The sequence below is a fragment of the Marmota flaviventris genome, chromosome 11 (assembly GCF_047511675.1).
Source record: "Marmota flaviventris isolate mMarFla1 chromosome 11, mMarFla1.hap1, whole genome shotgun sequence".
Classification (NCBI taxonomy): Eukaryota; Metazoa; Chordata; class Mammalia; order Rodentia; family Sciuridae; genus Marmota; species Marmota flaviventris.
Genome location: NC_092508.1, coordinates 18,475,735 through 18,498,060, shown reverse-complemented (window position 1 = coordinate 18,498,060; position 22,326 = coordinate 18,475,735). Strand labels below are relative to the sequence as shown.

General features: G+C 42.2%; 1 protein-coding gene across 1 annotated transcript; it reads left to right on the top strand.

The window, feature by feature from the left end:
* Positions 1 to 1,597: 1,597 nt before the first annotated feature.
* Plcd4 (phospholipase C delta 4) lies at positions 1,598 to 21,198 on the top strand. Its single transcript, XM_071619614.1, has 16 exons — positions 1,598 to 1,708; positions 1,844 to 2,002; positions 4,598 to 4,826; positions 5,919 to 6,054; positions 6,608 to 6,839; positions 10,984 to 11,185; positions 12,547 to 12,691; positions 13,320 to 13,472; positions 16,629 to 16,811; positions 18,241 to 18,333; positions 18,427 to 18,613; positions 18,928 to 19,044; positions 19,283 to 19,455; positions 20,205 to 20,340; positions 20,842 to 20,991; positions 21,071 to 21,198. Exons 1-16 carry the CDS (start codon positions 1,687 to 1,689, stop codon positions 21,187 to 21,189), a joined length of 2,436 nt encoding a protein of 811 aa, XP_071475715.1. The 5' UTR covers positions 1,598 to 1,686; the 3' UTR covers positions 21,190 to 21,198.
* Positions 21,199 to 22,326: the final 1,128 nt, after the last annotated feature.

The following is a 22,326-nucleotide window of genomic DNA, read 5'->3' as shown; positions in this document are numbered from 1 at the left end:
AAAGTTATTTTTTTATTTTGATACTGGGGATTGAACCCAGGGTTGCTTTACCTCCTGCCTCAGCTACCTGAGGATAACAGACATGCACTACTATGCCTGGCAAAAATTTTTTTTTAAAGAGAGAGAGAGAATTTTTTTAATGTTTATTATTTAGTTTTTGGTGGACACAACGTCTTTGTTTGTATGCGGTGCTGAAGATCGAACCCGGGCTGCACGCATGCCAGGCGAGCGCTCTACCGCTTGAGCCACATCCCCAGCCCTGGCAAAATTTTTAAATGTTTTAATTAAGAAACACAAAGTGCTTCTATTCAAGTGTAGGTCCTTTGTTCATTAGAGAGAGAGAGAGAGAGAGAGAGAGAGAGAGAGAGAAAGAGCGCTTTATGTTTCATAAGCTTTGTCAAAACAATCTGGTCAAGATTGAATATGTTTATAGGGTAGTACTAGAATCAAAGTGGCCACATATTAAATATTGTAGGTTTTTGGGTGTGTGTGTGCATGTGTGTGGTACTAGGGAGTAAACCTTATGAGTGCTAGGCAAGCACTCCACCAGAGCTATATCCCCAGCCATTTTAAAAAATAGTATTTTGAGGGCTGGGGCTGTGGCTCAAGTGGTAGCACACTTGCCTAGCATGCATTAGGCACTGGGTTCGATTCTCAGCACCACATAAAAACAAAATAAAGATTTTGTGTCCACCTAAAACTAAAAAATAAATTTTAAAAAAATAGTATTTTAAGACAGGGTCTTGCTAAATTGCCCAGGCTGGCCTCAAACTTGCAATCCTCCTGACTCGGCCTCCTAAGTAGCTAGGATTACAAGTGTGCTATTGCTCCCAGTGCTTCTAGTTCTTTTAAAGGGAATTTTGTGTTAGCAACTAGGACAGTTTAGACAGCATATAAATTGGGTAGCATATATCTTAAAGGATGTGCCCTTTTTTAGTAAGTAGAGAAAACTTGAAAATGTAATTCCAAGATTTGTGTAACTTAATCACTCCATTAAAAACTGTGAGAATAACTGCTATGTAAAAGAATATAAAACATGCTCTACAATGTGAAGGCAGAAAAATACAACTAAGTGTTATAGCAGAGACTCAAGAAGTGCTCTGTCCTAGCTCTTCAGGAGCCAGACAGGGTTTCCAGAAGAGGAGGCTGGGATGATTCTTCCTGAAGAAGAGACAGCTAGGGTGTGGGGAGAGTCCAGGTTCTGAAAGGGGTCACCAGCAAGATGAGGATGTGAGAATAAGTGTGGAGCAAAGCTACCTAGTGGGTTGTAGGTGCCCTTGTTTAGCCTTTCCTAGGAATAGCCATGGGAAAGAGCAGAGGCTCTGGGACAAGATATATCTGATTTTAAATTCTGATCTTTTTTAAAAAAATATTTTTAGTTGTTGATGCATCTTTATTTATTTATATGCAGTACTGAGAATCGAACCCAGTGCCTCACAAAAGCTAGGCAGGCTCTCTACCACTGAGCTACAATCCCAGCCTTAAATTTCTGATCTTTATGAAATTTGAGGCAAGATTCTTAGGCTACCTAAGCCTCAGAGTCACGAACCTCAAATTAGAAGTAAAATATAGCTGACTATGGAGATGAAGTACCTGACCCATATATTTTGCGCACTAAGGAAACAGTGGTTTCCTTCTTTTGCTTCTTTTAGGTGACTCTGGCGCCAGCTGGCGGACCAATGAGTGATGGCATCCCTGATACAAGACCGTGAGTACCCTTTCAGGAGAAGAGGGCTTAGGAAGAAGCCCAGAAAAGGAAAGGAGACTGGACCCCTGTTCTAGAGCTCCTTCTGGGCCCTCTCCCCTCTCCACTGGCTATCTCTCCCTGCTTTTCTTGTCCCAGGGCTGACCACTGATCAGGACCTGCTGCAAATGCAAGAAGGCACACTGATGCGCAAGGTGAGATCGAAAAGCTGGAAGAAGCCAAGATACTTCAGACTTCAGAATGATGGCATGACAGTCTGGCATGCTCGTCAGGCTAGGGGCAGTGAAAAGCCCACCTGTGAGTGACCTGGATAGCTGCGGGTGGGCACAAGGGTGGAAGGTCCCAGAGGAACCTGGCAGCCTGAGGGTAGGGGAGATACCAGAGTCTTACAATAGTATGCCCTTGTGCTGTCCCACTGTGGCTGTATCTGAGCCTGTGCAAGGAGATCATAGATAATATTTGCTCCTGTAAGGCTGTTATGGAGGATTAAATTAGTTTTTGCAGGGCTAGGATTGTGGCTCAGGAGCAGAGCGCTTGACTCACATGTGTGAGGCACTGGGTTCTATTCTCAGCACCACATAAAAATAAATAAATAAATAAATAAAGGTATTGGGTCCATCTACAACTAAAAAAATATTTTTAAAAAATTAATATTGCATATAAAGGACTTGAGTCTTGGCACACTAAGTAAGATTCAATAAGTCATAGGCTATATCTTTTTTATTATTGTTATTATAAGACCATGACCTTAGGCATCAGCCTGCCTGAATTAAAATCCTAGCTCTTCTACTTTCTAAAGGAGTGGCTTCGGACAACTTACTTAATTAAACTGAGCTTCTGTTTCTCATCTGTAAAATGAGTATTAAGCAATACCTGCCCACAGGTGCAGTGGTATACACTATAATCCCAGTGGTTTAGGAGGCTCAAACAGGAGGATCATTAGTTCAAAGTCAGCCTCAGCAACTTAGTGAGGCCCTAAAAAAACTCTGTGAAATTCTTTCTCTAAATAAAATGTATAAGGGGGCTGGGGGAGCCAGAGTTTTGGGCTCAGTGGTAGAGCGCTTGCCTAGCATGCAGGAGGCACTGGGTTCGATCCCTGGCACCACATAAAAAAAAATAAACAAATAAAATAAATGTATTCTGTCCATCTACAATAAAAAATATAAAAAAGGGGGGGCTGGGGATGTGGCTCAGTGGTTAAGTGACCCTGGTTCGATCTCCCGTACAAAAAAAAAACAGTACCTACCTACTAGGTTACAGAGACTCAATGAGTTGATTTGTAAAGCACATACCTAGCACAGGATCTGAAACCAGGATGCATTTAATAAATGTTAGCCATTATGGTATTTTTAAAAAAATATTTTTATTAGTTGTTCATGGACTTTTATTTACTTATTTATATGCGTTGCTGAGAATCAAACCCAGTGCCTCACACATGCTAGACAAGTGCTCTACCACTTAGCCACAACCCCAGCTCCATTATGGTACTTTTTAGTTTTTAGTATCTATTTATTTATTTGTTTATTTTTAAATATTTATTTTGTAGTTGTAGTTGAATACAATACCTTTATTTATTTATCTTTATGTAGTGCTGAGGATCGAACCCAGGACCTCATACGTGCCAGGCGAGCACTCTACCACTGAGCCACAATCCCAGCCCCAGTATTTATTTCTTAGTTGTAGTTGGAAATAATACCTTTGTTTCACTTATTCATTTTTATGTGGTGCTGAGGATCGAACCTAGGGTCTCACACGTGTGAGGCAAGCGCTCTACCACTGAGCCACAATGCCCCCATTATGTATTTTTAAAACATAAAAAAACATATCAAAGTTGGATGTGGTGGGGCACACCTATAATCCTACCCACTCAGGGGGCTGAGACAGAAGGATCACAAGTTCAAGGCCAGTCTGAGCAAATTGGTGAGACCCTGTCTCAAAATAAAAAAGAGAAAGCATGGAGGTATAACTCAGTGGTAGAGCACCTCTGGGATCAATCCCCAGTACTGAAGAAAAAAATAACAGTGTTCATCCTATTGGCCAAGCTCTTTGTGATGCCTCTAAAAAAAGAAAAACAATATTTTCTTTTTTTAGAAAATCCCTTTTACCAGGGATTGACCCCAAAGTCACTTAATCACTGATCTACATTCCTAGCCTTTTTTGTTTTATTTTATTTTTTTGTTTTGAGTCAGGGTCTTACTAGATGGCTTACAACCTCACTAAGTTGCTAACGCTGGCTTTGAATCTGTGATCCTCCTGCCTCAGCCTCCTGAGCTGCTGAGATTATAGGCATGCACCACTGCACCTGGCATATCACTATAAATTTGATCATAGGATACATTTAAGAGAGTCTGCTTTAGAGACATAATTAAAGTTCACAGTCCTCACCACCCCTTCCATAAAAGGAGTGGAAGAATTTTTTTTTACTCCCTCCAGACATCTGGAAAGAAGAAACCCTCAAATCTGAATGTGAGCATGAGCTGCTTTGTTGTAACTGCTTTTCAGCGTGTTCTCGTTTATCATTCCTGCCAGTCCTCCTATGATCACTATTTAGACTGACCATGGAAAGGACTATTCTTATTTAAGATGAGGACACTGAAGAATTAAGTTGTTTTGATCTGTGTCACTCTGCTAACTTTGTGACTGGAAATTACATCTTGCTGTCCATAGCACAGGTCCCTTGCCCAGCTGCCTATAGAAACAAACTGCAGTGATTCACATGGGCTCTGGAACCCTACTATGTCTCTCTGTACTACACCTTTTGGGACTCAGTCTGCAGAGACTGGAGTTCCTCCTTTCTATGTTTTCATGAAGAAGTAGGCACTGGTCCTTGCCCCTTAGCCCCTACAATTTATTGGACCCCTTTCTCAGTGCTCCCACTTGCTTCTTTGGCAGTCTCAATCTCCGATGTGGAGACAGTGCGTAAAGGTCATGATTCTGAGTTGCTGCGCAGCCTGGCAGATGAGTTCCCCCTGGAGCAGGGCTTCACCATTGTCTTCCATGGCCGCCGTCCCAACCTGGATCTGATTGCCAACAGTGTTAAGGAGGCCCAGAACTGGATGCGTGGACTCCAGCTTTTGGTGGACCTTGTTACCAGCATGGACCAAAAGGAGCGGCTGGACCAGTATCAACAAGTTGGAGTCAGGGTGGGGACTGGGAATCACTGAAGAAGCCAGATATTACAGAGCTAGGGAAGATGGGAAGGGGTGAGGGATAGGAAAGCTAAAGGGTCCAGATTGTATGGGCTGAGACATCTTAGGTTAAGTGTAACTGAGGATTCTGAAGGAGAAATGAATGCTAGGGATGGCACAGAGTTTGGCATGAATGAGGACTTGTAGGATTTGGAGGAAGGGACAGTGAGAGACAGAGGTGCAAATAAGGCACTGCTCCTGAAAGCTGAACAGAAGATCCAAAAGCATTTACTACCATAGGTATACCATAGTTATTGGACAGGAAGCCATTTCTTAGAGGGCTCAATGATATAGACAACTTCAAGATTGCTGGATTGTACACCAGTTCACTTATTCATTCATTAATCACTTATTAAACAAAATGTTTTAGGAACTATACAAAGCTTTAGGGTTCCAAATATTAATGAGATACAGATATTGCTTCAGTTAGTGGAGAGGAGGATATAAATAATCTAAGTTCCAAAGAATTGTCGTTCTTAGATGATTTGTATGTATTCAAAGGAAGGATATTTCATTCTACTTAAGAGTGTATTGATAAAGCTTCAGGGAATAAAGAGTTTGTGAGCTGGGTCTGAAAAATGGAAGAATTGGAACATGATGAGTGGAGGAGGGAAAGGCACTTCTGCCTGGGAGAACAGAATGAGTAAAGGTCTGGAGATAGGAAATTGAGGAGCAAGAGAGAAAGTTGAGAGCAGGGAGTTGCTGAGTCTAGCTATAAAGTGCAAGGAAGACAGAGATATATTGAACAGGCTGTGTTGTATAAGATCCAAGGGGTGAAGGGAATCTTAATTTCTATGTTAAGGAATTTGAGTTTCTTTCTTCAGGCAGCAGAGAGGTCCCTGCAGGTACCTGAGCCATTCAGTGACAAGATAGATTGTTGGTCTGGAGAGATTATTCTAAAGCTGTGTGGGGAATGGATTGGCATGGGACTGGCAACAAAGACAGGGGAGGGATGTCAATGGATAAACATGCACATACTTCTGGACACACAAACACATACATACAGTGCTTTTGCCTTGACTCAGACCTGGATGGTTGAGTGATTTGTTCCAGCGTGGAGACAAAAACCAAGATGGTCGGATGACTTTCGAAGAAGTTCGGCGGTTGTTGCGTCTGATGAATGTGGAAATGGACCAAGAATATGCCTTTGGTCTTTTTCAGGTGAGTCTGCAGAGGAAGAATTTGCAGGAGCCAACCATCTACATGCAGGCATCTGACGCCAGTCAGCAACATTCATTTGTTGAATCCCTACTGTGTGCCCTAGCATCATGACAGGCTCAGTGGAAAGTGTAGGGAATGATTCTTACCATTTGGTCTTGTTGGAAAGATGAGTCATAATCCCATGAAAGGTAAATAACAATATGTGATTATGTTGACCTCAAGGACCTCTCTGTTTGTGGCCAGAATTTCATAGGTGCCTAGAACAAACCCCAACTGGAATATGAGTAATAGAAGGAAGTATATCCTGACCTAGGGAGCTTTGGGAAGAAGAACTCTTTTTGGTTGAAATTTTCTCTACTAGCAAATGATATAGCTGCAAGTTTGCTTTTTTCTTACTGAAGTGACTTCTATGAACACAAGGTGTCAGGGGTTCTGTGGAGTTTTATGGAAGCATCTTTGAATATATGTGTCAATGAGATGTCCTTAAGAACAAGTGAAGGTCATAAATTTTCCCACTGAAATGTCTGTCCACTCTCTCCTAAACCTGTTGCAGGAAGCAGACATGTCCAATTCTGGGACTCTAGAAGGAGAAGAATTTGTATATTTCTATCAGGCATTGACAAAGCGCACTGAGGTGCATGAAATGTTTGAACAATTTTCTGATGATGGGCAGAAACTGACCCTGCTGGAATTTGTGGATTTCCTTCGAGAGGAGCAGAAAGAAAGAGAGCGAGCCTCTGACCTTGCTCTGGAACTCATTGACCGCTATGAGCCTTCAGAAAGTGGTAAGGGAAACTAGGTGTACAGAGGTACCAGCCATGGTGTGAGGGGGACAGGCCATGATTATAAAGATCCAGAGACAGTCTTTTGATTAATTTATGGGAGACTGAGTCCATCCCTATTCTGGTCCTCTGCCCAATCATCTCATTTAACTGTTCCTCTAGAAGAGGCGAACAGCCATTCCCTGCCTGGATAAGACAGGTATCTTCTCTCAGGAGGAAGATTAATTCCCCTATGCTCACATTTCATATTCTTTACATTCAGAAAATCCTTCTTGATATCAACTTTGTCCTTAGTGGCAACAGAAAACTCCTAGTGCTCTTGCTTTGGCCTTTTCTTTATGCAAATTATACTTTTTCCTCTAGTTCCCCTTCATGGTTCCTATCTGCTGTCTCATTAAATCCTGGCTTTTTGTCCTTTCCTTGGATTTCTTCAAATTTTCCAAGTGTTCTTGAATCTCTAAGTCCCTCTATGAAAAATCTAGACAGCTCTGGGCAGGGGCATGATGAAGAAGCAAATAATTTAGCATTTAACAAATGCAGCTAAAATACACCTTCTTAATCCTTGAACTTTCTTTGACTTTGTCTCTAGACTTGTTTCTATCCTTCCATTCCTTTCAGAGTGAGAAATTTACATTAACAGTAAATTATTTACAAGGCACTTTCTCATTCACTTAATTTAGTTCTCACTACAACTTATAATTCAATGGCTATACTCTTTATTGGGTCTTTGGTAAGTATTCCATAATTTGCTAATATTGCTACATACCTTTTCTCTTCTAATCCTTAATCCTCTGTTAGAATGTATTCTATTATTAAATCAGTTTTATAAAAAGGAAAGTTGAGGTTTAGAAAGATTAAATGACTGGGCTGGGGTTGTAGCTTAGTGGGAAAAGCACCATCTAGCCCTTGTGAGGCACTGGGTTTGATCCTCAGCACCATATAAAAATACATTACAAAAAAAAAAAAAAAAAAAAAAAAAATATATATATATATATATATATATAGAGAGAGAGAGAGAGAGAGAGAGAGAGAGAGAGAGAGATTAAACGATTTACTTCAAGTCAACAGGTAATGAGAAAAGAATTGGAATTCAACCCAGGTCAATTTTTAATTAGTGCCTCTCTAGAAAATAAGGAAGAGATAAGTTGATTGAGAGCCAAAGTAATCCAGGTTTCCTGAGTCTCAACTCCACCTTGTTTAATCATATATTCACCACTTCAGATAATGCTTATCAAGTACCTGTAAATGTAACAGGACCTACACTGCGTATCAAAGATAATTGGCACTTAGATTAGACAAGAACACTGTCCTCATGGAACTTAGAGTCAAACAGTGTTAGAATATCAGTGATCCCAGATTTGTATGGTAGTTTAGAGAAGAACAAGAGTTGTAAAGCAATAATTTCAGAAAATAAAATTGAAGAAGGATGTCAGAGGATTAAGAAATAGGATATTCTGTTCTCAGTGCAGGATCTAGTATACTTCAATTACTTAGGGTTTGAATGTGTCCCCCAAAGTACCCGTGATGGGAACTTAAACTCCAACACAACAGTGTTGAGAGGTGGGACTTAAAAATTGATCAAATTGGGCTGGGGCTGTGGCTCAGCGGTAATGCACTTGCCTGGCATGTGTGAGGCACTGGGTTCGATTCTCAGCACCATATGTAAATAAATAAAAATAAAGATCTATCAACAACTAAAAAAAATTGATCAAATCATAGCCAGATATGGTGGCACTGCACCTTGTAATCCCAGTTACTTAAGAGACTGAGGCAGAAGGACAGTAAGCCTTGGCAACTTAGCCAGAACCTGTCTCAAAAAAATAAAAAATAAAAAAGGCTGGGAATGTAACTCAGATAGAGTACCCCTGCGTTCAATCCCTAATACCACACACACACACAAAAAAAATATTACTAATTCATGCTGGGTGCGTATAATCCTATAATCCCAGCAATTTGGGAGACTGAGACAGGAGGATAGCAAGTTCAAGGCCAGCCTCAGCAACTTAGCAAGATTATTATTATTAACTTAGTGAGAACCTGTTTCAAAATTAAAAATAAAAAGGGCTGGGGATTGGCTCAGTGGTTAAGTGCTCCTGGTTCAATCCCTAGTACCCCCCCCCCAAAAAAAATTACTAATTCATGAGATAAGCCCCTTTCCCCTCTCTTGCTCTCCCATGTGTTCTCTTGTCTTTCCACCTTCTGCCATGGGATGATAGCAAGAAGACACTCACCAGATGCAGGCCCCTCAACCTTGGACTTCTCATTTCTTCTAGAATTGTAAGAAATAAATCTTTATAAATTAATTATCTTTATTAATTTATAAATTAATTACCCAGTGTGCTTTATACATTAATTACCCAGTCTGTGGTATTCTGCAATAGCAGTATAAAATAGACTAAGACAATATTTACTCTATTTCCTACCACTCCCAGTAGTCCCTCCCCTTTCACTTGACAATTAGATACTATATTCTGGTTGCTGAGTGTATTATTAGTCAATTGTGCTCAAGTCCCTACTTTGCTTCTAATTGACTGAGTAACCTTGAGCAAGTCACTTAACCTATCTGAGACTCAATTTCCTCATTTATAAAATAAGCGATCAAATAAAAAGATGCACATGCAAAGTATCTAGCAACCATGGACTTACCTGAGCAATTGGATTATCAATGGCAAAAATGAAACTTCCTGCCCAACATCCTACCATTCTCTACTGCCTAAGGCCTTGTCAAACCTGGAGCAAAGAAGCTGAGAATGTCAGTCAGGTTGTTTAACTTTCAAGGGCACCTCTCTGCAGCAGCATTATCCTCAGTAACATTGCATAGCCCAGTGGTACAGGACAAAACTCTGACTCCTGGATGCGTGGATATAAATTCCAGTCCCTCCACTTACCAGTATGCGACTGCGACTAGTTTTCTAACTTCTCATAGCAGATCATATTGTGTTGTGAGAACATTAAGTGAGATACTGCATGTAATGTCCTTGGCATAGAGCAAATGCTCAATCTTAACAGTTAACAAGTTGCTATTGTATGATGCCCATGCTGAGACGGGTGAGAGTTACAGAAGGAGAAACAGGGCCCTTTCCTCAACAAGAGGGTAGTTTAAGGCAATGTTGACAAATGCTCCCCAAAATACCACTTGGGAGTGTTGACAGTAGAAAGAACCCCTCAGATCATAAGTAACATAGGAAGAAAACACAGGTACCTTGGCCATGTCACTAACAACCTTCTTTGTGATTCTCACTAGACTTTGATTATAAAATTAAATCTTTAATTTTATATTTAAAATCATAAATTTTAAAAACCATCTATAAAATTAAATCTTTGGACTGGACACTGTGCTGTCCATTATGGCAACTGTGAGTTTCTTGTGATGATACATTTAAATTAGCTAATATCAAATAAAATTAAAAATTTAGTGCCTCAGTCAAACAAGTCACATTTTCAAGTGCTCACTGCCACATGTATATAAAGGCTACAATATTCAACACCATAGAATAGAACACTTTTATTACTGTGAAAGTTATATTAGATAGCACTGGACTTAAAATGATCTTTTTCTTCTTCTTGGCCCTGGGGATTGAACCCCCAGGGGCACTTAGCCACTGAGCTACATCACCAGTTCTTTTTTATAAAAGTAATATTCTCACCAGCCAGACCGAAAACCTCTTTTAAAAGAAAAACCTTTGTTTATTTATTGTGTGGTGCTGAGGATCAAACTCAGTGCCTCACATGTGCTAGGCAAGTATTCTACTCCTGAGCTACAACTCCAGCTTCATCCCCAGTCCTTTTTGCTTTTTATTTAAGACAGGTTCTCACTAAGTTGCTTAGGACCTTGCTAAATTGCTGAGGCTGGCATTGAACTTATGATCCTCTTGTTTCAGCCTCTTGAGTCTCTGGGACTCATAGTGTACCACCATGCCCAGCTAGACTAGAATAATTGTAATGGCTCTCTTTAATAATCTCTGAGGGTGGGGGTGATTGAAATGACACACACTGGGTGGGGCAAGTTGGGGATCTGGAAGCTGGGATCGGGAACCATCTGAAAGACAAGACCCCATAGGGAGTGGGATGGAGGATGGTCTGTAGGTATGCCGAGGGGCTCCCCTGCAGAGCAGCTCACTCTAGCATTTCCCATTCCACACTGTAGGCAAACTGCGGCATGTGCTGAGCTTGGATGGCTTCCTCAGCTACCTCTGCTCAAAGGATGGAGACATCTTCAACCCGGCCTGCCTTCCCATCTACCAGGATATGACTCAACCTCTGACCCACTACTTCATTAACTCCTCTCACAATACTTATCTCGTTGGGGACCAACTTTGTGGCCAGAGCAGCGTCGAGGGATATATACGGTGCAGTGGTAGTAGAGAAAGGGTCCAGCTCATTAGAGGGACCATCTGTGGGAAATTGGGCGGTAGTGAGTGAATAACAGGGATTGAAGAGATATTTTTGTAGTGCTTTCAACACTTTGATATTGGGGGGAACTGGGACTGAGGAACCCTGGATACCTGAGACATTTGAAGAAGATATTGAAGACTGATGGGAGAATGGTAAAGAAACCCTATGGGTAAATGAGATTTCTCTCTTTCCTGAGCTATGAAACTCTTGGAACTCAGAGACCCTAACAAATATTTTGAACAAATAAGCAAAATGTTAAAGAGGAAGTAGTACAGCATGGGAGTTAAAATCATGGGTGCAGCCAGGCATGTGATGCACTCTTGTAATCCCAGTGACTCGGGAGGCTGAGATACAAAGTTTGCAAGTTCAAGGCTAGTCTTAGCAACTTAGCAAGACCCTAAGCAACTTAGACCCTATCTCAAAATAAAAAGGGCTGTGGCTATGGTTCAGTGGTAAAGCGCCCTTGGATTCAATCCCTAGTTCCAAAAAAAAAAGGTCGGTTCTGGAGTCAGACGGGTGGATGTCAAAGCCTAGCTTCCTCACTTGGTACTATCTATATCTTGGGATCCCTATCTATGAAATAGGGAGATAACAGTACCTGTTCTTTTCAGGTTGTAGTGGAGATTAAATGAGATAATCCATGTGTCAATAGCTAATAGGTGGTAGCTGCCTTTATTGATTTACCATGGATTAGATTGAATAGTCAAGACGTTTTTAGTGCTAGCAACTCAACTAGTAGCTTCAAGGGATATGAAAATGAGTGGAACTTTTACTCAAAATTAAGTGAAACTTCCAAGTGGTAGAACACATTCTTGGCATGTGTGAGGCCCTGTGTTCAATCCCTATCACCAGAGAGAGACAGAGAGGAAGAAATTAAATGTAAATATGCAGAAAGCTTAACTAACCCAAGTGTTGTATAGGGATATACAACCAGAATACCAGGAGTATCATGAAGTAATGTGTGATAGGTGGCTAAAAAGAATTGTGAGTGGGGTGGGGTGGGTGTAAGAGCTGCAGCCATCCTCAAGCGGACAGAGAAGCATCCAAGAATACATAGCTTGAGGGGCTGGGGTTGTAGCTCAGTAGTAGAATGCTTGTTTGGCCTGTGTGAGGCACTAGGTTCGATCCTCAGCACCACATAAAAATAAATAATATAAAGCTGTCCATCTACAACTAAAATAAATAAACACACACACACAGTGTACATAGTTTGAAGAGGTGTGGATGGGTAAGTGCTGATGAGCATTGATCTCTCCACATTGGGGAGAGGGTCAGAACTTGACCTCTTCTGCTTCTGGGGTTGGGGTTCTTGCAGGGCCCTGAAACGAGGGTGCCGCTGTGTGGAGGTAGATGTATGGGATGGACCTAACGGGGAACCCATTGTTTATCACGGACACACCCTGACTTCCCGAATCCTGTTCAAAGATGTTGTGGCCACAGTTAAACAATATGCCTTCCAGGTAGTAGCCCCAGGCTGGGAAGAGGGCTGAGACAAAAGAGCCTAAGGGAAAAGTGACTGGCTCTGGTTCTGGGGAGGGTGAAGGGGTGCTGGGAATGTTATTGCAAATGGCATGATATATGTAAGAGAGGTTTTTAACTCTAAGAGCACTGGGCAGATATTAAGGTATTATTATGAATAAGTGTTGGATGTGTTACTAATAACCAGTAGTCATAGTGGTACTAACCACTCTCCCATCTGGGAGAGACTAGATAAAGAAACAAACAGTATCAAGTAAGGTTGGGAAACACTAGGAATCTGGAGATGAAGTCTAAGAATATAAAGACCTGGTCCTCCCCTTCTGATCCTAAAAACTCAAAAGGTCTCAGAGGACCTGAGTCAGACTTGGCACAGGTATGAAATTGGGGATCCCAAAAAATGACCTTTAGATGTGGATCTTGTCCCTGTGGGTGGGCCCCAGACCCAGCAAATTCTCACTGAGCTCTATAATGGGGTTGGAGGAATTTAACAATCAGGGTACTAATTTGAGTAAATAGAGGGTGGGCTAGGAACTCAAATGTCTGGAACAGGAGGGTATAGGGTTTTAGAACTCTGATGTAGCATGCCCCCCTCCCCCCCCCGCCCAACAGGCATCAGAATATCCACTCATCTTGTCCCTGGAGAACCACTGCACCTGGGAGCAGCAGCTGACCATGGTACGCCATCTGACTGAGATCCTGGACGATCAGCTGCTGAGTTCCACCTTGGATGGGCTGCTACCCACTCAGCTTCCCTCACCTGAGGTAAGGACCTGGTATCCCCTGACAGGCTTTACTGTGGCTTCTGCATTCCTTCACCTTGACTTCTTCCTTCATGTCCCTCTTGTTTACATCTTTCTATCCCAAATGAACCATCTTGCTCTTTAATATACCTAGAGATAACTTTAATTTTGAAAGATCTAATTGAACACAGAATTCCATTTACAGTTCTCTAAGTTTTAAATCAACTATTTACTTTTTATTTAATTTTCTTTTTTAAAAAAACATTTATTTTTTAGTTATAGTTGGACACAATACCTTTATTTCACTTATTTATTTATATGTGATGCTGAGGATCGAACCCAGGTCTCACACGTGCAAGGCGATCACTCTACTGCTGAGCCACAACCCCAGCCCTTTATTTAATTTTCAATGGAAATGTCTTATTTTTCGGATAGTTGACAGTTGGTGTAGACTATACAGATAATACAGAGAAAGGGAAATCTTTCCATCATAATCCCAACTTTTTCCATAATAACACCTATCAATAATTTGGGGTTTTTTTGGTACTGGGGCTTTAACCAAGGTCTCACACATACTAAGCCCCTGCTTTACTGCAGAGCTATACCCTCAGCCCCTAGAATACATTTTTAAATGCTTATATAATATATATATATATATTCACACTTTTTGTCATTTTGGGGGTACCAGGGATTGAACCCAGGGGTGCTTAACCACTGAGCAATATCCCCAGCCCTTTTTGTGTTTCAAGACGGGGCCTTGCTAAATTGCTGAGGCTATCTTTGAACTTGTGATCCTCCTGTTTCAGCCATTTGAGCCACCAGGATTATAGGCAAGCACCCCAGAACCTGGCTATGTTCACATAGACACGAAGAAAAAAAAAATGAGGTTGTTTTCCATATCCTTTTCCTTTTCTTTTTCGTACCAGGTATTGCACCCAGAGGTGTTGAACCAGCAAACCACATCTCCAGCCCTTTTTAATATTTTATTTAGAGACAGGGTCTCGCTGAGTTGCTGAGGCTTATTTTGAACTCATGAACCTCCTGACTTAGCCTCCCTAGCTGCTGGGATTACAGGCATGTGCCACCAACCCAGCTTCCATAACCTTTTTATATGTGAAATATATATCATGGATGTCTGTTCTTGTAAAAAAATTTTTCCTTTTTAATAGTTCTACAGAATTCCATTTTATGTCACGAAGGAGAATTATTCAACCAGTTGCACATTTGGTAGTGATTTTCTACTTGTACCTACAGCTTTTTCCATTGATTCTTTATTATGGATTCCTTGAGGCAAAAAATGTCAAAATAAAAACTCTCTGGGTTAAAGAGTTTTTATTTTGACATTTTTGATTATTATTGCAAGTTGCCCTTGGGAAAAAATACCAAATTATACTCCAACCAACAGGGGAGAGTAACTACAAACAACAGTGAGATGATTGATAATGGCAAATACTGAAAAAAGATCATTTTTTAAAAAGTCCATATTTTCTTTTCTTGAATTATCTGACAATTTGTTTACCCAATTTTATTAGGGTTTATAATTTTTATTGATATTGTAATGATTCCTATGTGTTAAAGATATTAATGGTTTGAGAAATACTTTGTTGTCTATTTTTGCTTTTGTCTTTTAGCATGTTTTTCCTTACAAAAGTTTTTAAGACTTATGTAGCCATACCTGTCAATATTTTAGATATCCTCTGAGTTTCCTTTTTTTTTAATTATTTTTTACTTATAGGTGGACACATATCTTTATTTTTTTTTATGTGGTGCTGAGGATTGAACCCAGGGCCTAGCGCATGCTAGGTGAGCGCTCTACCTCTGAGCCACAATTCCAGCCCCATCTTCTGAGTTTTCATATCATGTTTCTAAAGTCTTTTCCATTATGAGATTATTCAAAAAAATTCTCTATTCAAGAAAATTCTGGCCGGGTGCAGTGGTGCATGCCTGTAATCCCAGGGGTTTGGGAGGCGGAGGCAGGAGGATCACAAATTCAAAGCTAGCCTCAGCAATTTAGTGAGGCTCTAGGCAACTCAGTAAGACCCTGTCTCTAAATAAAATACAAACTAGGAGGCTAGGGTTGTGGCTCAGTGGTACAGCGACCCCCTAGTGGGTGAGAGGCCCTGGGTTTGGATCCTCAGCACCACATAAAAAAAATAAATAAATAAAAACAAAGGTATTGTGTACAACTAAAAGAAATAAATATTTTTTAAAAATACAAACTAGGGCTAGGAATGTGTTCAGCAGTCGAGTGCCTCTGAGTTCAATCCCTGGTACCACCATCCCTCTCCCCCCAAAAAAGATTCTTGTGGGCATGATGGTGCATGCCTGTAATCCCAGCAACTCAGGAGGCTGAGGCAGGGAGGACTGAAGTTGAAATCCAACCTCAGCAACTTAGTGAGGCCCTAAGCAACTCAGTGAGACCCTGTCTCTAAATAAAATATAAAAAATAGGGTTGGAGGGCTGGGGATGTGGCTCAAGCGGTAGCGCGCTCGCCTGGCATGCGTGCGGCCTGGGTTCGATCCTCAGTACCACAATACAAATAAAGATGTTGTGTCCGCTGAAAACTAAAAAATAAATATTAAAAAAAAAAAGGGTTGGAGATGTGATTTAATGGTTAAGCACTCCTGGGTTCAATCCCTGATACCAAAAAGAAAAAAAAAAAAAAGATTGTTTTCCTCTCATACTTTTATGTTCTTTATATTTTTTGTACTTTTTTTTTCTTTTGTACTGGTGATTGATTCCAGGGGTGCTTAAGCACTGAGCAACATCCCTAGCCTCCCCTCCCCCCTTTTTTTTAATTTATAGAAAGGGTCTCACTGAGTTGCTTAGGGCCTCACTAAACTGCTGAGGCTAGATTCCAACTCATGATCATCCTGCTTCAGCCAATGGGATTACTGGTGTGCACCATAGCCTTTTATATATGTAAATCTTGACTAAGAGGATAAAAACTCTTAGTGTTTCAGATGTGAGGTAGAAGCCTACATTTATTTACCTATCTTTCATATGGCTACAGATGTTACAAATTTGTTTAACAATAAGGGAATCCCTCTGGTATGTATTAAGCAATCAATTTCTTCATGGGGGAACTTCCTACTATTCACTGCCTTTGAGGGCAGCAGGAACTGCAAGATTCCCAGGAACAGACAGGTAGACATCTTTCTTCATTTTTGTTCCCTAGCAGCTTAAAGGGAAGATCTTAGTGAAGGGGAAGAAGTTAGGAACACTTGAGGATGATCTTGAAGATGAGGAAGAAGTGACAGAACCCCAGCTGGAGAGACAGCAGGGGTCAGAACTGCCATTGGGGTCCCCCTCCGAGCCTGTGACATTGGAGCTGAGCCACCTGAATAAGGACAAAAAGAAGGTAGGCCAGGAGTGGTCTTTCTGTGGCGGCATTTGGTTAGCGTGCTTTACAAGCTGAAGGCTAATTTGTGAAGATAAGAGCCTGGCAGGGTGGAGGGCCAAGGAGAAAAATAACCCTTCCTCCCAAGAAAAGAGGTATAATAATGCATAGATGGCATCACTGTGTGGGATACATCACCAAATAAAGATACATTGCAGTGGCTTTCCAACTTTTCTGGGCCATGAAAATTTTTTTTTAATGAAATTTTATATGGAAACTCAGTATACAAAATAGATAAACAGAACCATTCTAATTGAACCCCTCATTTGGCTCTCTCATGGATCCCTTAGATGACTCTAGACCTTTCTCAATCTCCTTAAAGTCCAGTTTGAAAACCACTGTGTGTATGTGTGTGTATTTAGCACTATTAGGTTGGCTAAATAGGGATTAGTGGAATGATTACAATGACTTTAACTCCAGTGGGCTTAGAGAAAGCTTCTTATAATGGGTGGAATTTGAGTTTGAAGTACAGCCAGAAATGGCCAAAGGTTTGGAGAGGGGAAGGTGAAAGCTTTAAGAAAGTTTTGCCAGTGTGGTCCATATCCCTATGGGGAAGGGCAAGGCTAAGGGAGAAGGGGTGCCATTGGTGGGACCTCTGAGATCTGGGTTTGAAGTCTGCATTTCTCTCTTGTGGGCTTGCTTGGCCCGCTCAGCTGACTTCTAGCTTTCCTGTTCTCTCTGGGACTGTGATGTTTAACTTGCCACCATGTCCAGGGATGGAAATGGGAATTCAGGAGACAAGTCCTGTGATGTTACTCTACGACCCTCACATCTGACCAGGAGCAAATTCCACAATCATTTGCATACCTTGACATACCTCTCTGGATTCATGTACATTTTGTTGTTTTTGTTTCTGTGGTACTGGAGATTGAATCCAGGGGAGCTCTACCACTAAGCTACATCCCCAGTCCTCCCCCATCCCCCCGCCCCAGGCAGGGTCTTACTAAGTGGCTAAGGCTGGCCTTGGACTTGTGATCCTCCTGTCTCAGCCTCCCAGGTAGCTGGGATTAAAGGCATGCATCACCATGCCCAGCATGAATTCATGTACATATATATTTAAAATTATTTTTTAGTTGTAGTTGTACATAATACCTTTATTTTATTTATTTTTATGTGGTGCTAAGGATCGAACCCAGGGCCTTGCACATGTGAGGCAAGCGCTCTACCACTGAGCCACAATCCCAGCCCGAATTCATGTATTTTTTGATCAAGATTATTGTTCATTTGTTTTCAAACAAGAGAGGTAGGGAAGATAACACATCTCTGTTTAAAAATAATGATAAAGACCTGTTATCCTAGATATAACATAGAATGGACTCTCCAAGCCCAGCAGCTGAAATTAATCCCAGCAGTATATGCAGACTGCCTTTATTCCCATCCCCACCCCCAGGTGATGTGCCCGCTGTTTTGTCCGCCTATCTGTTGTCACATTGTGGCCCAGGCTTCTAATATCAATCTTGGGTCCCTTCTCTTGCTTGAGCAGGTGAGGCAGGAGGGAGAATACAGTGGGGAGGCAATGGGCAGAGGTGTAGATTGGATGGAGGGCCATTAGCTTCTTCCCTCTCAAGCTGATGAGGATTCAATTCCTCTCCACTTTTTCCTTCAGAAATCCAGGTCCGTCTTGTGTCCAGCCCTCTCTGCCCTGGTTGTCTACCTGAAGTCTGTCTCATTCCGCAGCTTCACCCATTCAAAGGAGAACTACCACTTCTATGAGATATCGTCCTTCTCTGAAACCAAGGCCAAAAGCCTTGTCAAGGAGGCTGGTTAGGACCAAAATGGAAGGACAGGGAGGGAAGCGCGGGATGGGTAGCTTCAGACTTATGGGCAGGGATATGGTGGTAAGTCCCAAGTAAGAGGACAAGGGAGATCAAGAGAGATGATGGAGTTAAGAAAATTATCACAGCAGGCAAAGGGAAGGGAGTTAGGAATAGTGAGCACAAGGCTGATGACACTGGGGGAAGGGGACATTGAGCTTTAGATGTTGGGGAAAAGAGTGAAGTGAGTGGGCAGGGTCCTTGGGGCCAGGGAATTGGCAGGAGCTACCCCACTTCCATCTTCCTCCTTCTTTCTTTTACAGGCAATGAGTTTGTGCAGCACAATGCCTGGCAGTTAAGCCGTGTGTATCCCAGTGGTCTGAGGACAGACTCATCCAACTACAACCCCCAGGAACTCTGGAATGTAGGCTGCCAAATGGGTGAGGAGGCAGCAGAGACAGGAGGTGGGACTACAGGAGTGGGTGGAGGGAGATAAGTTCCCTAATGGAAGTAGGGCCAGGGGGAATGACCTTGAATGCTAGGTGAGGAAAAGGCTACCTATCTTTGAAGATGTTCCCAGCAGGCACTCTTATACCCAATACCTGTCTTATTCCCTTGGAAGAGAACCTGGAAGTCTTCTGAGATGAATCTTTCCCTTCTTTTCTCCTGGGGCCTCAGTGGCTATGAATATGCAGACTGCAGGGCTTGAAATGGACATCTGTGATGGGCTCTTCCGCCAGAATAGTGGCTGTGGCTATGTGCTAAAGCCAGATTTCCTGCGTGATATCCAGAGTTCCTTCAACCCGGAGAAACCCCTCAGTCCTTTCAAGGCCCAGACTCTTTTGGTCCAGGTATGATGGGAAGAGAAGCTGTTGAAAAGAACCTGGGATAACTGGGATAGAAGTGGGGGAAGATATGGCTAGGCCTGACAAGAGCATAATTGGCTGAAAATGCCTTGTGAGATGCAGAATAACCTGATTGCTAACAAGACATTGGAGCCAACTGCCTAGCTTAAAATCTACTTCCTAGTTGTATAATACTGGGCAAGTTTGTTAGCCCATCTGTACTTCAGTTTACTCACCAGTAAAATAGGAATGATACTACTGCCTACCTCACAGGATTGTGAGGATTGCAGGAGTTATTAAGGTCAAGTGCTTACACCACCTGGTACACAGGAAGTGCTACAGAAAAGGCTGCTGTCATTAGCATGTCTACTTTCAAACCTCTTAAATTTCAACTTTGTGCATTTAAAATTGCAGAAAGGGCTGTGTATGCCTGTAACCCCAGTGACTTAAGAGGCTGAGGTAGGATTACAAGTTTGAAGCCAGGCTCACCAAGTTAGAAAGAAAGACTTATCTCAAAAAATAAGGGCTGGGGATGTATCTGAGTGGTAGGGCATTCCTGGATAATCCCCAGTACAATAAATAAGTGGATAAAATTGCAGATAGACTATAGAGGAAAATATGTTGCTTGCAGAGGATTAGTTTTGCAAACTGAAAAGCTAGTGCAAGGTCCCTTGTCCTCTCCTCTGGGGCGTCAGAGATTGGGGGGTGGGTTGGGCTAGGTAGGCACTCATGAGGTTCCAGTGCCCTGGTTGCAGGTTATCAGTGGTCAGCAACTCCCCAAAGTGAACAACACCAAAGAGAGGTCCATTGTGGACCCACTGGTGAGAGTGGAGATCTATGGCATCCGTCCAGACACAACCTGCCAGGAGACCAACTATGTGGAGAACAATGGTGAGACAGCAGTGCTGGGGAAGGAGGTGGTAGGAGTATAACTGTTGGTTCCCTTCCATACTGTCATGTCACCACCCACCCCTACCTCCACCCCTATAGCAGAAGGGCAGTATGGAATAGTACAAGGAATCCTGGCCTTCCATAGCTTCCAGTTACTTGGGAAAATTGCTTACACATTTTGAACCTGTTTCTTCACCTATATAATGCTGATTGACATCTAGATTAAGTGAGAATACAGGTAAAACAGTGTGGGCCAAGAGAAGCTGGGCATGGTGATGCATGCCTGTAATTCCAGCAACTTGGGAGGCTGAGGCAGGAGGATCTCAAGTTTGAGGCCTGCCTTAGCAACTTAGCAAGACCCTATCTCAAGAAAAAAAAAAAAAGGGTAGAGGGTTAGGGATGTAGCTCAGTGGTAGAATGCCCCTGGGTTCAATCCCTAGTACTACTAAGGCAAAAAAAAAAAGTAAAACGTGTTTCATTCCTTCTTACCCGCCACCTCAGGTTTTAATCCCTACTGGGGTCAGACACTGTGCTTCCGGGTGCTGGTACCTGAACTTGCTATGCTGCGTTTTGTGGTTCAGGATTATGACTGGAAATCCCGAAATGACTTTATTGGTCAATATACCCTGCCATGGACCTGCATGAAACAAGGTGAGACAGTCCTTGGATCCCTGGCCAACAACCCTGGCTCTGGCTGCCTCCCTAATGTTGTTGTCCTGCCCCTTTCCAGGTTACCGCCACATACACCTGCTCTCTAAAGATGGCATCAGCATCCACCCAGCTTCCATTTTTGTGTACATCTGCATCCGGGAAATGGAAGAGCTTCAACCTGGGGAGTCTGAATTCTGAGGTGGGTATTTTATAGTGTGGATGGGTATACTGGCTTTAGAGGGTGAAAGAACAACCTGGATGCTCCAGAAAGCAATTAGAAAAGGTGAAAATCTTTGGATTGTGCATTCCAGGCATATTACCTTGCCCTTCCTAACATGCAAATCTAGAACCTGACTTTTCACCTTTTTTCTCTCCCTTTGTTTTCATGTCATTGGTATCTTTCCTGCCTTTTCTCTTTGTGTAGTCTATACTGGAGTTCCCTCCTTCCTCTTGCTGTAGGCTCAGTCCCATACTCAGATCTACTACTAATCTCTCCCATCAACTCTGGCACGAAAGCAAATTGCAACTAGAAACTCAGAGAGGGGCTTGGAGCAAAGAAACTTACAGAAGTATTATACCTTTAACTTCCTCAAAGCCCTGAGTCAAGGGAAGGATAAATCAAGGCTCCTCAGGCAAAGGCTGAGGAAGGAGACCTGACCCTAGGACTGTACCATGACTCTCCAGAGAACAGCACACAGCCATGTCCCCACTGGGTTGCACCTCTCCAGTCCCCCTGGTGTAAATAGAGCTTCTCTCTCCAATTTGGCTCTGGTATGGTTATTGGGCAAGGGGAGGCATAAGGGTTGGGGGGACATTTGGGTAGTCAGATGGGTCAGAGAAAAGAAAACCAAGCTTTCTGGGGACATTCCTGCATGTGCTGAATAGGAAGGACACAAAAGAGAGGCTTCTGAGAGGTAGGGCAAAAGGAGACAAAGGTTTATGTGATCTGGCCCTCCTGGAAAGTTTGCCTAAAACAGTCCTGGTTTATAATCTGTTGAGTCCCAGAATAAATATTAATGGCATCTTCTTTGATTTTCCCAGAGTGTCTCAGTTCAGATGATCAAATACATAGTGAAGTAATTACACTGTGAGAATTCTGAATGAGAGATTTACCTTCCCAATCACCTGCCTTTTTACAGTGCCTTTGTGCTTTCCCTCATAAGTGCAGTTGTGGGCCAGTCTAAGGATTTATGTTGAATTAAAGCTGCTTCCAAGAGGAGGCTTAGTGAGTGACAATCCTCCCTCTATACAAGCAGAAAGAGGGGCTTGGAAATAGGGAGAAAGTGAAAACATCAGGATAGGCTTAAGGACAGAGAAGGCAGACTTGGTTCTGTT